The sequence below is a fragment of the Sesamum indicum genome, linkage group LG9 (assembly GCF_000512975.1).
Source record: "Sesamum indicum cultivar Zhongzhi No. 13 linkage group LG9, S_indicum_v1.0, whole genome shotgun sequence".
NCBI classification, from domain to species: Eukaryota; Viridiplantae; Streptophyta; class Magnoliopsida; order Lamiales; family Pedaliaceae; genus Sesamum; species Sesamum indicum.
Window position 1 is genome coordinate 8,819,142 of NC_026153.1, and position 16,677 is coordinate 8,835,818.

A 16,677-nucleotide genomic window follows, 5' to 3' on the forward strand; every position below is an offset into this window, starting at 1 on the left:
GTGCAACTTTTGAAAGGAGTTTTAGTCCATATGCACTCATAGGGGTAAAATTGTCCGAAAATCTGGCAGAGGACTAAAAGTAAGCAATTTCGTAAGTTACTGGACCTAAACACAAATGAACATAATTATCAGACTAAAATTAAAATTAAGCATACTTAACGAACTAAAATAATACTTTTCCCATTATTTATTTATGCAGAGAACTCAATCTTTTTCGAAGATGCGAGTACTTTTCACACCAATTAACTGGTAAATTAAAAATTCAGCAATCATCGAGTATTTGGCACAATAAATGTATAGACTCGACTTATCAAAAAGTTGATGTGGTCTTGTAGCATCTTTTTACCATTTTTCTAATAACATAATACGTCGTGTTAAAACTATTACTATATTTGAAATATTATTTTTGTCCCAAAATATGATTGTTATTTACCTTTTTTTCAAAAATGTTAAAGTAAGTAGCTTGATTTCGAAACATATATTCGGCTTGCTTGTTCAATCTTTCTTTCTAAGATGAATTCGAAACTTGTAATTATAAAATAATTATTTAATATCAAATAACATAATTAAATAATATTAAAAATAATACCTAATAGTTGCATCAACAACGTCATTGCATCTAACACAAACTATTTACCTATGATAAGTTTGCAACTATCTTCACATTGATCGCATATTTGGTACCATATGATATCCACATTAATTTTCTCGACACGACCAATAATGTGAGATTTTTTTACCAAATGTGCATAATCATATTGAACTATAATATTCTTTAATATTTATTAACTAATAGCAAAAATAAAGTTCTTACATCATCCTGAGGTCTATAAAATTTGAGGTGCAAATTATAAAAAATGATAAAAAGGTTCTTACATAGTAACAATTTTATGTGTAGTTTATCTTAGCAAGTCCTTAGGTGATCTATTAACTTTGTTATGCAGTTGATATGCAATTTGCTAAACTTATGTGTATATATGTAGATGGACCTGTAACTAATAATTAATGAGAAAAGAGAATCATAATATTTTGTACTTGGTTAAAATACCAATTTTTTTTAGAATAGGTGACCAAAAAATCAATTAAATTGGCTATTTTGTTATCTGCTTAAGCAATTTTTTTTTAATTTTGTAATATTAAATTAAATGAATAAGAGTACGTATTCATTTGGCCTTACTTTTGTTGTTCTTATTCATGTAATTTTCATACATTGCAACAAAGCTTACATGTCAATAATCAACCAATGAAGTTGGGTTACATATCTGATGAAAACTATGAAAATCAACTTCCGAGGGTTGAATCTGAAATGTTTCAAGTTGAGAGCTCTGAGGGTTCTATTGAGACTTGAACTTAATATTGCGTCCATATGATGGGTGCCGTGTTTTATAGGCGACAGACGAATGACGTCTACGCAATTTTAGTGGGTGGTTGACAAATATTGTCAAACCGACTGAACTGACTCATCTGGAGTCATATGGAAGCTTGTGAAGCTTGGTCGATATGAATTGAACTCATCGACTCCGATAGTATGGGGTTTAGTCCTCAGACTTAAGGATCCATGCAATCTCATATATGGGATGGTTGTAGCTAGGGCCTGGTAAAAGATGACCATGTTCTATGTGGTTATTATAAACCTTGTTCTACTGTAATTAAAGCATATATGAAGACCGGTGAGTTTCAAGAGATGATTCATCGCATATTATGAGATGATAGTGATCTCCTATGTGTTTTGATGTGTGTTGTGCTCTTGGGAGTCTGTGGCCGCAATGGGTGATCAAATAGCAAAGTGTTTTTCTATGTTAATCAAGTGGAGAATTATAATTAGAATATTAAGCGTAGATGTCTAGTCTAGGATTGGAACCGATGATCAATTCTATGCTCTAGACTGAGACTGAGAAATGGCCAATGGTAGGACGGTACCTGTATGACACTCGATAGCCTTAAGGTTCATGCCATTTTCACTTATTCTCTAGTGCCATGGACCGTTGTTAGATGGCCACACATGGTAACGGGTGCTTTCGGATTAAGTGTTAATCAAAAGTAATTAATTAAATATTGGTTTAATTAAGTTAGCACAAAAATATTTGTCAAATTTAAATTGTGGTGTTAACATAAATTCAACACAAAACACAACTCAATGAAGTAGTAAAATTAGTTATGAATTAATTCTAGAAGGAATGAATTAATTTAAAGTGTTTAAATTAATTAGAGAGATTAAATGATATGATCGTTTAAATGGGGGAACCCGTGCGGTGGGAAGCCTAAGATGTAATGAATGAGACATAATTAAATTTGGGTTAGGTTTAATTAATTTAATAAGATCAATTTAAATTGAACTGGAATTAATACGATCAATTAATTAGAGTTTTGACATCGTAATTTAATGAGATTAAATAAATCAGGTTAGTGTCAATTTTTAATGGATTAATTAATTGGACTATGGGCAGGATTTATTTGATAAGATTAAATAAATTCCATTTGAGCTTTAAAGAATTGATTGGATTAATTCTATGGAGTCCCAAGCCTATGGGTTTAATTTAGAATTAAGCCCAACAAGATATATATATATATATATATATAACCCTAGCTTGAATATGTATATATATATGTATCTATGTATATACTTATATGTGATATACATATATATAAAGTTGTAAGGATGAGGGAGTTTTGCTTGAGTACTTGTGGTACTAGCATATATTGTACTATTGTGACATACATTGCTCACATTTTTGACTTGACATGCAATGTATACATACAATAAGTACATGAGATGTGATCTCTTGTATATGTGTATAGTGTATAAGCTTGTGTATACACCATTTTGTATATGATACAAAAGACAACACTCCTCCCTCACACTTATCATCTAGACCTCTCATTCTCGCTCTCTTTTCTTTCTATTCTTACATGGCAATGCAACATATAACTGACCATGCATGAATACTAGCTCTGGCAACATATAAGATCAAATAAATCCTATTTGGGATTCTGTGAATTGATTGGATTAATTATATATATGGAGGCCTAAGACTATGGGTTTAATTTAGGCCAAATTGCATATTACCCCCTGTGTATTTAAAAATCAGCTAAAACTCCCCCTATATTTTAAAAATAGGCGAAAAATCCCATTTGTTTCTTAAATATAGTACAGTTGCCCCTCACCATTATTCAAAGCTAATGACGTTAAATTTTTCATCAAAAGACCTTTATGCATTTGTCAATTATATGATATTTCTTATTTTTATGACCATTGGATTTTTTGATTGTAGGATAATAGTAGGATTTAATCAACGCATTTCAATCGTTAGATTTAAATTATTAAGGGCTAAGATTTAAATAATTTTGATATGTATAGTATCTATAATTATAAAATATTATGTATAAAAAATAAAAAATAATAAAATTAATCCCCCCAGCTACCAGGCCCCCCTCCTCCTTCCCTTCCATCTGCCACCCACCCCAACCCGCGCCACCAAGCCCCTTCCCCCCTCTCCCTTCCACCACTGCCCAGGGGAATTTTGGGCGATTGGAGCAGGGGACTTTGGGTGATGGCGACGGAATAAATTTTAAAATTAAGAAAATGCAAAATTTTAAAATGATAAGAAAAATTGATTTAAAATTTAAAAATAGTAAAAAAAGTATTAAAATAAGTACATAATTATTTTAAATAAATATTATTAAAAATAAAATTATTTACTTTTTAGGAGGGATGAGAATGCAAAAGAAAAATCAATTAAAAATAAAATTAAAATAAGTACATTTGATTATGGTAATTTTAAATACAACATAGGGTATTTTCATGAATTTATAGCAAAAAAATGTCAATATCCACAAAAGAATTATGCCCACTCGCACCATCCACGAGTATAGATGGTGCGAGTGCAATACACCTTATGTTAACTTCTAACGGAAGGGGAATTTACGCGGAATTTTAGAAAATAAAGAATTTTTTTGCCTATTTTTAAAATACAGAGGGGGTTTTAGCCGACGTTTGAAAATATAGGGGGTGTAATATGCAATTTGGCCTTTAACTTATTTTGAATTAAGCCCAATAGGATATACATAACCCTAGTTTAAATACATATATATAAATATATTTATATATGATATACATATATATAAAGTTGTAAAGATGAGGGAGTTATTGCTTGAGTACTTGTGGTACTAGTAGGTAGTGCAATATGGGGACACACATTGTACCTATTTTTGACTTGACATGCAATGTATACATATATACATACAACAAGTACATGAGATGTCTCTTGTGTAAAGACAACACTCATCTCTCACACTTATCATCTTGAACTCTCATTGTCCCTCTCTTTTCTCTCTAGTCTTATTTTTCTTGAACTAGTTTCAAGTTAGAGTAAGGTCCACTTGAACTTGATATACTAAGTTAATAGTATGATCAAGTCTCTTATACTATATACACTTTACCTCTAGCAAGGCTTAATGTAGAACACCTTGTAGTGTAGCGTGCGTACGACGTGGTCTTTGCTTGGCACATGGTTGGAGGAGAAAAGCTTGAAAATAATCTTTAAATCGAAAAGGTTAAATTTTGTGATTACATTTTCGTCACTCTATGTTACAATATCAACTTGTTTTATTTGAAGCTTGTTTTATGCTTGTTGAATGTCGAATACCCGAAATTAAGGGATCCGCTGTATCTGAAAACATAAGCACGGTAGAAAACATGTTTGAAGTTTAACCGAGGACGCCCAAGTTGATGCTTCAGATAGTGCTTCATGCCACATAATAGGGAAAAGTATTATTTTAGTCCGCTAAGTATGCCTAATTTTAATTTTAGTCCGATAACTATGTCCATTTTTGTTTAGGTCCAATAACTTACGAAATTGCTTACTTTTAGTCCTCTGGCAGATTTTCCGACAATTTTACCCCTATGCAATTTTTGAAAGACAGATTTAGTCCATATGCACTCATAGGGGTAAAATTATCCGAAAATCTGCCAGAGGACTAAAAGTAAGCAATTTCATAAGTTGGGGTAAAATTATCCGAAAATCTGCCAGAGGACTAAAAGTAAGCAATTTCATAAGTTACTGGACCTAAACAGAAATGGACATAATTATCGGAGTAAAATTAAAATTAGGCATATTTAACGGACTAAAATAATACTTTTCCCTTTAATCCTTTATAGCCCACTTCCAAACCTACGTAGTAGAAAATTCCACATAAAGTAATGATCTTGCTTCCATATATTTTTTGTTTGCTTCAAACCATTTGGTTAACATTGTATCATGATACATTCACGATTGAAAATGTTATACAAATGATCTTCTAACGAAATACCACAAACAGTTGATTTGGCAAATGGTATTGTAAGCATTCAACAGCTGGACTATGTCTTTGCAGCTCAAATTTGTACATTCTTCAACATGATTCAACAGTTGATACATATGACAATCCAAATACTGTTTAATTTCATCAACATGCGTGTACCTCTGCTCATAATTTTGAGGGCTTCCAATATTATTTTCAATGACAATTGTAGCCCAATCAGAGCCCTTACACATGTACTTGTACATATACTAATTTTGGAGATGCACATTTCTTGACATTTATGTGCGTATCAAACAACACAAGAAGATCACATTTGTGTGGAACAATCTGCGTGTTGTCTATTTCCATCCCATTAATTATTTCAATATTTTTCCTATATGACACAAATCTATCTCCATCAATGGTAGTTTGATCATACTTATTTTTTTGGAATGTGTTTAAAATACTTTCCGTCTACCATGCATGAATGTTGGTTTACAGAGGAATAGGCATGAACACCAAGAATTGAAATAAGCAAATGGAATCTTGAAGAAAAAACGGGTATTGAATATTCAATCAGATGTGTTCTCTGTTATTGTGTAGTTACAAGAGGAAGAAGACACAAATATATACACAGTTGGCTTCAACTAACTAAACAACCTCTAAATTGCTTAAAATAAGAAAACGGATAGCAAAAGTCGTTAAACAGAGAAACACGACTTCTTCAGAAAAAAAAAACAGCAGTTCTTCTTCTTCAAGTTGATAAGTCTGCAATTCGCTTTCTGGCTGAATCAACATTCTCTTGACTTGGAATTTGATCACTCCCCTCGCAAGCTGGACTTGGGTTGAGGTTTACTAAGGACAACTTGGATCTGAGGTGAAGGAATGAGTAGCAGGGCAGAGATTTTGTGAAAACATCTGCTACCTACTGTCTTGAGGTTACATAAGTGGGCATTATCACTCCTTCTTTAAATTAGTTTCTCACTACATGGCAGTCGATCTCAAGGTGTTTAGTCCTCTCATGGAAGACGGGGTTTGCTGTTATGTGTAATGCGGCCTTATTGTCACAGAAAAATGGCACAGGGAGCTTTACACAGATGTCCAGAGTCTTCAACATGTAAAGTAGCCCAAGTAACCTCACAAGTAGTGGTGGCCATACTACGGTATTCAGCTTCAGCTGGAGACCTTGCCACCCTAGTCTGCTTCTTGGTTTTTCAGGATATAGGAGTGTCCCCCATAAAAATACAGAATCCACTTAATGATTTTCTGGTTTGGTGACATGCAGCCCAATCTGTATCACAGTAAACTTTGAGTGAGAAATCAGTGTTAGATGAGAAAAACAAACCTAATTTTGAGGTCCCTTATAAATATTTAACAACATGAACTGCAGCTTCCCAATGTTTTTCACAGGGATGTTGCAGGTGTTGACTTAATTGCTGTACAGCATAGCACAAGTCTGGTCTAGAGAAGCTTAAATACAACAATCTCCCAACAAGCCTCCTGAATCTGGAAGGCTCAATGAGTTCTGCTCCTGCATCTGCAGTTAATTTTGAACCTGGAGGCAATGGAGTTGTGGTGTGCTTTCCATTGCTAAGTCCCATGTCTTTGATTATGTCCTGAACATATTTTTGTTGTGTGACAACCAAACCATCTGTTGAACGAGCAAGTTCAAGGCCTAAGAAGTACTTAGCAGGCCCTAAATGCTTCACAGTAAACAGCTCATTCAAATAATTCTTAACACTTATAATGTGCTTTTCAGAGGCAGAGGTAACAAGAATGTCATCCACATACACAAGCAAAGCAATAAAATCCATACCTGTACCCTTTATGAACAAACAGTGGTCATGATCACATTGCTCAAAACCAAATACCTTCATCTTGTTAGTAAACTCCTCATTCCATTTTCTGGAAGCTTGTTTTAATCCATATAAGGATTTTTCTAATTTGCAGACCTTACCTGCTGGAACTGTGTAGCCTTGTGGAGGCTCCGTGTATATGTCTTCATCTAAAGTGCCATGTAGAAAGGCATTGTTCACATCAAGGTGATGCAATGGCCAGTTTCTACCCACTGCCACTGCAAGGAAGAGCCTCATAGTGACTGCCTTTGCAACAGGTGCAAAGCAGTCATTGTAGTCTTCTCCCTCCACTTGACTGTATCCCTTTGCCACTAATCTAGCTTTATACCTTTGAATAGTGCCGTTAGGGTTGAGTTTCACCTATGTATAGCCATTTGCATCCAGTGGCTTTCTTGTCTTGGGGCAATTCTGTCAGTTTCCATGTCTTATTTCCTTCTAATGCATTGATTTCTTCTTTCATGGCCTTCTCCCACCTTGGATTTCCTTGAGCTTCCATGTAAGTCTTTGGTTCCTGCAGGTTAGAAATTTTCTCCACAAAGCAACTATGTGCAGATGTCATCTTATAACATGCAGAATCATCAGTATTGCAACATACATAATCCTTCATCCACATAGGTTCTTTGGTCATTCTACTTGACCTTCTAGGCACTATGGTTTCATTGTCAAGAACTTGGTTGTTATCTGTAGGTGCTATGTCAGGTCCATTTTCATTCTCTGTTTCACTAAGGTCTACAGGTTTTGGAAGTGGACAGACTATGTCATCTATAATCTCTGCAGAATCCTTAAAAGGAAGTGAGGTCTCATGGAATGCTATGTCTCTACTGACATGAATATTTCCTGTGTTCAAATCCATTACCTTGTACCCTTTTATGCCATGCACATATCCTAGAAAAATACATTTAAGGGCCCTAGGGTCAAATTTTCTCTTGTGAGGAAGAACATTAGTAATATAACAGAGACAACCAAACACTTTCATGTGATCATATACAGGTTTTCTTTTGAACAACAATTCATAGGGAGATTTCCAATCTAAGTTCTGTGCAGGTAGTCTATTTATAATATAAGTGGCCATCAATAGAGCTTCTGTCCAAAATTTAGAAGGGAGATTAGCATGAAACATAAGTGATCTAGCAATTTGTAGTAGGTGTTGGTGTTTTCTTTCTACAACACCATTTTGCTGGGGTGTATACACACAAGTTCTCTGATGAATTATCCCTTTTTCATGAAGAAAATCTTGGCATTCCTTATTGATGAATTCAGTGCCATTATCAGTTCTAACTTGTTTTATTTTTGTTTCAAATTGTGTCAATACCATATTATAGAATTGTTCAAGCTTAGATAAAGTCTAAGATTTGTGTAACATTAAATAGGTCCAGGTGCTTCTACTGTAATCATCAACGATTGTAAGCATATATTCATAGTTATTCATAGAGTGATTTCTGTAAGGTTCGCACAAATCTATATGTATAAGATCAAATACAAACTGAGCCTTATTTTCACTATCTGGAAAAGGCATTCTGTGCTGTTTAGCAAGGGGGCATGCTTCACAAACAATTTTACTGGTGGTATATGTTTACAGAGTTTCATCTGTCTCAAGACATCCATACTAGTATGACCTAACCTATAGTGCCATATATTTTCGTTACAATCAGAATTACAGCTGTTCATATTGCATATGTCTACATCTATGTCATCTGCAGTAGAGGGTGTATTCTTTCTAAATTCAGTAGGTATGTGGGCCGGTAGGTTCTTCTCTAGGACATAGAGTCTCCCTTGTTGTTTACCTACAGCCATCACCTTCCTAGTCCATAGGTCCTGCACAATGCAATTTTGATTTGTGAAGTGAACACTATAATAACTATCCTTGCACAGTTTATTGACAGAAAGGAGATTATGCTTAAAGTTAGGAACATACAAAACATGCTTAAGAATAATGTTTTCAGAAACTTGTACATCTCCAGCAATTTTGACAATGTGATTGAATCCATTAGGAAGGTTAACATATACTTCTTTGTTCAAAATCTGGAGGTTTTTAAGATCTTTCATAGAGGAACACATGTGGGCCGAAGCACCACTATCAATAATCCAGGTATCATTAGAGATAGGATTTTTACCTGCATAACCTTGGATGTCTGAGAAATTAGAGCTTATCTGGCTACAGCTTTGATCTTGCATGACCTTGAGCACTTCTTTCTTGATAATTTCTGACAGGCTTCTGTCATTTGCTGTTCTGAAGGAGTTTTGAAGGTCACTTATTTCTTGTTCAGTTATAGCATTCATAGCCCTTGGGTTGAATGGTCTCCTTGCAGCTTTCCTCTGGTCAACAATTGCTTTGTACTAGTCAGGGAAGCCTATCAGCTCAAAACATCCTTCCTTTGAGTGCCCTTTCTTCTTGCAGTGTTCGCATTGTAATTGCCTTTTGTCCAAGGATGTCCATTTCTTTGCATTCCCTTTTATGCCTTCTTGCTTTCTTGGTTCAAAAACCTGTGCAACCATAACACCCTCCTTGTCTAATTCAGAAACGCCAGAGTTGGTTTCTCTTTGTTTCTCAACTCTATGTACCATAGAGTAGGCCTTCGCAGCAGTCGGCAATGGGTCCATTAATAGGATCTGATTCCTCACGTGATCGTAGGCATCACTTAGTCCTACGAGGAATTGAATCAATTGATAGGAAGTCGCTCTATCAGCCAGTTTCTTGCTTGTCCCACAGGTACAAACTGGTAGGGGATCCAAAATTGCCAATTCGTCCCAGAGTTTTTTCAGTTTTGTAAAATACGCGGCTACAATCATGTTCTTCTGTGATACTGAGGCAATTTCTCTTTGTATCTGGTAAAGGAGGGGTCCGTTGCTATCTCCAAATCGTGTTTCAAGCTCCACCCATAAATCTCTGGCCGATTCCGCACACAAGAAAGCTTCTGCAATTTCTTTCGCAACGGCACTCAAAATCCAAGAAAATACCATGCAGTCATTCTTCCTCCACGCCTCTATGGCTTCTTTCCCTTCTGTAGGTTTTTGGTATGTTCCATCGATGAAGCCTAATTTTTCTTTGGCTCCAAGAGCTATTTTTATGGATCTTGCCCATGTCAAATAGTTGTTGCCGTTTAATGGTGCTGACACAAGATTCATTCCAGGTTGGTTGTTTCCTTGAGGTTTCATGTTGATATAGTTAGTTGAGTTTTTCTCTTCCATGGTGGTTTTGTCAGCCATTTTCTTGACTCACGAAATGAAGTGAAACAGGGATGATTGGTGTAGTAATTTGGAGTTTGTGTGTTGTGTTCAGAGCCCAACCTGCTCTGATGCCATGTTGGTTTACAGAGGAATAGGCATGAACACCAAGAATTGAAATAAGCAAATGGAATCTGGAAGAAAAAATGGGTATTGAATATTCAATCAGATGTGTTCTCTGTTATTGTGTAGTTACAAGAGGAAGAAGACACAAATATATACACAGTTGGCTTCAACTAACTAAACAACCTCTAAATTGCTTAAAATAAGAAAACAGATAGCAAAAGTCGTTAAACAGAGAAACACGACTTCTTCAGAAAAAAAAAAAAACAGCAGTTCTTCTTCTTCAAGTTGATAAGTCTGCAACTCGCTTTCTGGCTGAATCAGCATTCTCTTGACTTGGAATTTGATCAATGAAGCATTTGGATTATTGCACTATTTTGAATCTTGCTTATTATGTACCAGATACGATATCTCTATATCCTTGTACCAAAAATGTCGAAAAATTCATTGAATGCAGTCTTTGTCTATTTAATCATATTTAACGGTCTAACCAAAATTTTAATGGTCTAATTAGGCGATGCAGTACAACAATGTAAGATGCTAGTTACACCTAGGTATTACTAATAAATTTGAATATACAAATATACTTCATATTCTGAACATATATCAATCCCATGAAAAATATTTTATGTTTTCAATTGTCTTAATTCACACATTGTATACTTTTATTCGCTTTTTAAATTGTCGGAATTTTTTTTTAAACTTTTATTTATTCTTAAAAATAAATTATTATTTGCAACATTATTAGGAAAGATTCTTTAAATAAAAGGAACTGTTACATCATTTGGATCTGTATACGACGTCGTTTGTCCAAATAGGAACGGTTTAGCTAATAATCCCCTAGTCGAGCCATTGACTACTTGTGCACCCGAAAAGATATCCCGCCAGTCTATTGTAGCACAAGCTCTATCTAGATATACCTTGACGGTATTTGGGGCCTTTCTCATATTACACCATGTGTACTTATTACATTGAAATCCCAAATGAGCAAGATGACATTCCGTGGGACATGCTCGAAACTCCTTATTTGTTAAATAAGTCTAGTGGCTCCCGCCATTTCTCCTTGCTACAGGATCTCATTGAAGTGGTCCGTGCATAACCAAGGCCGTACCAATTGATCACTGAGCGTCCGCAAGAGATGTTACGTTTCCATCTTATGAGCTGCCTCAGGTTGGTTGTATATTCCTATAAATCTCTTGCCCTCAGTTCCACCCTCCCTGGATATGCCAACATCGATATGCGAGCTAGAGAACAAAATGAATTGTTAAGTTGATGTCCTTCCTCCAGAGGAGCATAAGACCACTAGCTTTGCCACACGAATCTACTGGAGCATAAACAAATTAAACTTCTCCTTGAGTCGTCGCCCTAATGCTTCTTGCACTTAGTCTCTGAGAGAAAGACTAAGGCGAGGTTATGGAGCTGAATGAGCTTGCCAAGCGTTCGAACTAACCAAGGGGACCCCAAGCCCTGACAATTCCACACTAATAGAATCATGGCAAGCGGTGGTGTTGCATAGCAACCTCTGCCAAGATAACCTCTGACTCCTCATCGAGTATATGGCAACAATTTGCATCTCTAACTAAACCTTCACCCAGTTCCATCATCCCAATATGTTTTTCGTGTTTGCATGGGCTTGCCACCCTTCGGGCCCCCCGTTTGTGACCATGCTGGCCACGGGAAAAGGACGTCCTAGTTCTGTTTTTTTTTTCTAAGACCATAACAGGAACTAGCACCAGCGTCTCATCAACCAACATCGGTCGAGCCATATCTTGGGGCCCCGGCTCAACCTAACCTCTGGGCAGCTCCTGGCACTCCCTACCTTCACCAGCCTCGCCCACACTGACTAATAATTCACAAACACCCACGACCCAAGGGACAAGGGACTCAGGACTCCAGAACATGTGACTCTAAGCTGGATATAGGGGTAGAAAGTTTGTTGTCCACCTTCTTGCCCATTAAACTGTGGAAATACCCAAATCATGGACAGCGTCTCACTCTCCAACTCCTCCCTGTCACCTTGCTGAACCCTAGTTCTTGCATTCTACACAACATGCTTGCCTTATCCTGGCCTGTGGTTTCCCTAGGCTGCCTATCTGCAAATACACCAAACATATTCAGCCCCCGAATCTGAGTGGACGTGTGGCTGCATCGAGGGGGGATGACTTCAAGTTGTCTCGAGGATGACCAAAACCCCAACTACTCATCGATGCCCACAACCAAGAACCGTATGGCATATCCTCCCCTAATCCTGAAACTCTTCCTCGAAACAAACTTTGCAGTATTTAGAGATATGACCCATGCAGCCACATAGGTAATAGGAGTTTTGGAAAAGTTCATAAATGAAAGAATTCAATAATTCCTCCCCTTTTGGTGTACAAATTCGAGGTTTCTAGTCAAAGGTAGAGTAACATTCAATGCGACCCGAATATGCAGCGTGACCCCCTAAATCTATGCCAGACTCCTCCATCTCCATATGCCGGAATTGACTTAGCTTATTGTCTATGAGAGAACCGCTCCCATATTCATCTTGCTCAGTGAGAGGTCATGCACAAGCACGTACACCAGTTCAAGTCCACAGTCATAGGTTGTCATGCGCACCAAGACTATTATAGATCAAGATATCTTTCTCAAAACTCCATATACACCCTTCCAAAGCCCTGTGTCAATCAACAATATGGTTAAAGCGGATAAGGAATCGCCCCTCTGCCAACCTCTTCATCGTGAGGCCCTTAACTGGATTAAGCATGCTTTTGATCGACACAACCAAAGCCTCGAATTTATATTGTTTGCTAGAAAACAACCTGCCCCACTAGATACAAGTTATAAGACCCGAGTCTACCGTCAAAGACTGTCCCGAATGACTGTCCTCGAGTAGTTCTAATTTGCTCAACCTCAAATTCCTGCCCAACCTTTAACAGAAGGCCTCCATCCCCCAGTAAAGTAGATGGCCTGAAGGTCGACGAGGGGAGATGTGAGGTTGCCAGCTAAACCAACCCGAACTCTTTTCCAATGAAACCTGCCAAAGAAAAGAGAATAAGTACAAAAATAAAAATTAATAGAATATAAAAACCGTTCGGGGAAGGGGGGAATCAGAAACAAACAAGAAAAGCTAAACAACGAACTAAACCAAGATCAAGGTTAACACAACCATAGACCAAGAGAAATTATGAAAACAGAAATAGAGAACAACCGCACAGAAAGAAGTGAGAAATAACTACTAGCAAATCAACACAACACCAGAAACACTAAGCATGAAACCCTAAATCCCCTAACCATGCCCACAAAGCAACGAGAACGGAGGTCCCATGCACAAAGCGACAATGCTAGCAGTGTCGCAACCCCAAGGAGTGGAAGCTCAAGAACCTCACTAGACGAACGATGTGAGGCAATTGAAAATGATGAAAGAAAACAAAGGCGGACAAGAACTCTCATGTAAGAAGAATTGAGGAACTCCATACAAGGAGAACCCGAGTACTATTTGTTTATTTATCTTTTAATAACAAAATCATGCATTCTTTGGTTGCTATGTTTCAATATACTCTTCGAAATTTTATTTTGCCTCAAAATATTGTCATTTATTTTATATTAAAATTTAGATATGTGTAGCATTGTTTGTTATTATCCAAAAACTTCACTCATTTTTTTCAGGTAAATAGCTAGTAAAATAATTTAAACTCACTTTTGTCTTCAATATGAATTTGTACTTTTTATACTTGATGGCCCCTAAAATTCTTATAGACTAGGCCCACAAGTGAGTCGCGTCAGTTTAACTGAACCATTAGCTTGTAAGAGTCCGCAGGTTTACCTCCTACTTTGCTGAGTTGGCAGACCCAAGAAACAAGCCCATTTTAGTCGGACACGTTTCATGTAGCTAGACAGATACGTTATATAGATTGTCAATACATCAGGACACGTCATTTGAAAATATCTCCAAGTGGCTAATAGTAGATTGATGGTAAATGACTCATGGATTCCCAGATGGAAAACTTGGCAAGTCTCAGTCAACTTGATGTATCCCAGTGAATTCATGTCCAAATCATGAACGGTTTGTTTAGTGAGTTAGTTGATTCAAAGGGCTTTCAAATAGCATAGAACTCTCCACAAAACCCCTGTATCCTGCTCTATATACATCTGTAAATAGAGGTCCTGTGCAGTTATTTGGTAACTTCAACTCTCACTCTCAAGCTCTCACTTATTATGTCAAGAGCCTATATTTTGCACCCCACACAAATATATAAATTTTATCATTATTCTATTACTATTCACTTTAGTTCAAGTCCTCTTTACTCTTTTTTTTTTTAAACTATTACTGACTTAAGTATTGGTGTGCTAACCTTTGTTTTGCAGGGTTATTCTTGTTGATCTTAGGATTTTTCTTGAAAATTCTTTGATTTTGTGGTGTCCAAAAATCTGATACGCCTCAATACTTATCACATTAACTTAAATTTCTTTCTCAAAAAAGTTAATATAAATTTTAATTTATTTATTATATACTTATTTCTTAAAAAATACATTTCTCATGTGGATAAGTTATAGAATATTATATGTTGGATAAATATTCAATATTTATCCTTGAGATTGAGTAGACTCATTTGGATAAATACTTTCTTTTTTATCTATAAATTTGTTAAATTTTATTTAGGATAACAAAGCTCATTGAGACAATCCACGTCTGTATATACAGGTCTGTCAGATGGATAATTTTAATGATTTTATTGTATTATATATAGATTGTGTAAAACCAATAACCTTAATCCCCTCTTATTGTTGTATGAGAGCATTGCAACCATTAGTACTAACTCATAATGACCACTCTTGCTCAACTTAGGATCCCAAAAGAAAGGACGCATGTGACTTCTTTAATGAAAGTGTAGGGTCAATAAGCAATTAAACAAGACATGTGGGGTCGATGAAAAATTTTCTCCTTTCTTGCTTTTCAATGATTTCATGGAATCTGCAAGATACTAGAATAATCTCTCTCTCTCACAAACACACACTTAATATCTAACTTTCATTTAACTTGTCCCCAAATTATAAAAAAGTTAAAAGCACTAGGAGTGGGTAAATTACACTTTTGGTCTCTATACTTTTTATTAATACTAATTTTGATCCCTAAACTTATGGAGGTTCGTTTTTTATTAGGATCTCTCACTCTCTCATACACACACAAATATAAAAGCTAAAAGCACTATAAGTGGGTAAATTACATTTTAGTCCATATACATTAGATCAAAATCGATTTTGATCCCTAAACTTTTCTAGGCCTATTTTTTATTGGGTCAATATTTGTAAAGATCAGAGATCAAATCGTGGCTCCAAAAGTTTATAGATTAAAATCGTAATATTTCCCTATATTAGTTTATAGATTAAAATCGTAATATTTCATTATATTCATATGCACTAAACATTTAGGGTATAAATAAATATAGGAAAAAATGCAAGCAACCCCTTTGTGATATCGTAAATGAGTAAATTACTCTTTTATGAAAAAATAAATAGCAATTTACCTCTCTGTATCTTTTAAAATATAACAGTGTACCCCCCTATGATTTTTAAAATGAAGCAATTTATAAGGAGGTAAATTGCTTCATTTTAAAAAGTGCAAGGGGGTAAATTGTTATATTTTTTTCATAGGAGGGTAATATGCTCATTTTCAATATTATAGGGGGTAAATTGCTATTCACCCAATAAATATAAGTAATTTTTTAAGCATATAATTACAATAATTCTTAGTTAGAATTGAGATTTCGAAAAGAGTTGCTCGTTTGAAGAGCGCGACATGATAAAGTCGTGAGTTGTGCTGATGAGATAATTATAATTTATTATCGAAATTCCAACTGCAAAATCGTGTTTCAACTTGAAATTTGAGCATGCAAAACTACCTTTAATGCTCAAATTAGAAACTATACTATTCGGGCAAATTACAAATTATTTCTTTGTGTTATTCGAAATATCATATAAATCCTTGTGCAAAAATAAAATATCATTTTACTCCCTTATATTTTTTAAATAAAGGCAAATTATTCCCCTCACCAATAAGGCATAGAGGGTAAAATGATATTTCGAATAACACAAGGGGGTCATTTGCAATTTACTCTTTGTAAAACTTTTTGCCGTACCATTTTTTGAATATATAGATTTAGCCTTTAATTCATTTTTGGGCGACGCCGGTCACCCAGATCTGGGCGGCGGGTGAGGTAAGGGGAGGGGGGAGGTGTGCCGGGAGGACAGGGGAGGGGGGGGGGAGGGGGGG

At 35.8% G+C, this 16,677-nt stretch overlaps 1 protein-coding gene across 1 annotated transcript; it reads right to left on the reverse strand.

Annotated features, from left to right (window-relative positions):
* On the reverse strand, positions 9,474–10,343 carry LOC110012589. Its single transcript, XM_020696801.1, has one exon. It carries the CDS (start codon positions 10,341–10,343, stop codon positions 9,474–9,476), a length of 870 nt encoding a protein of 289 aa, XP_020552460.1.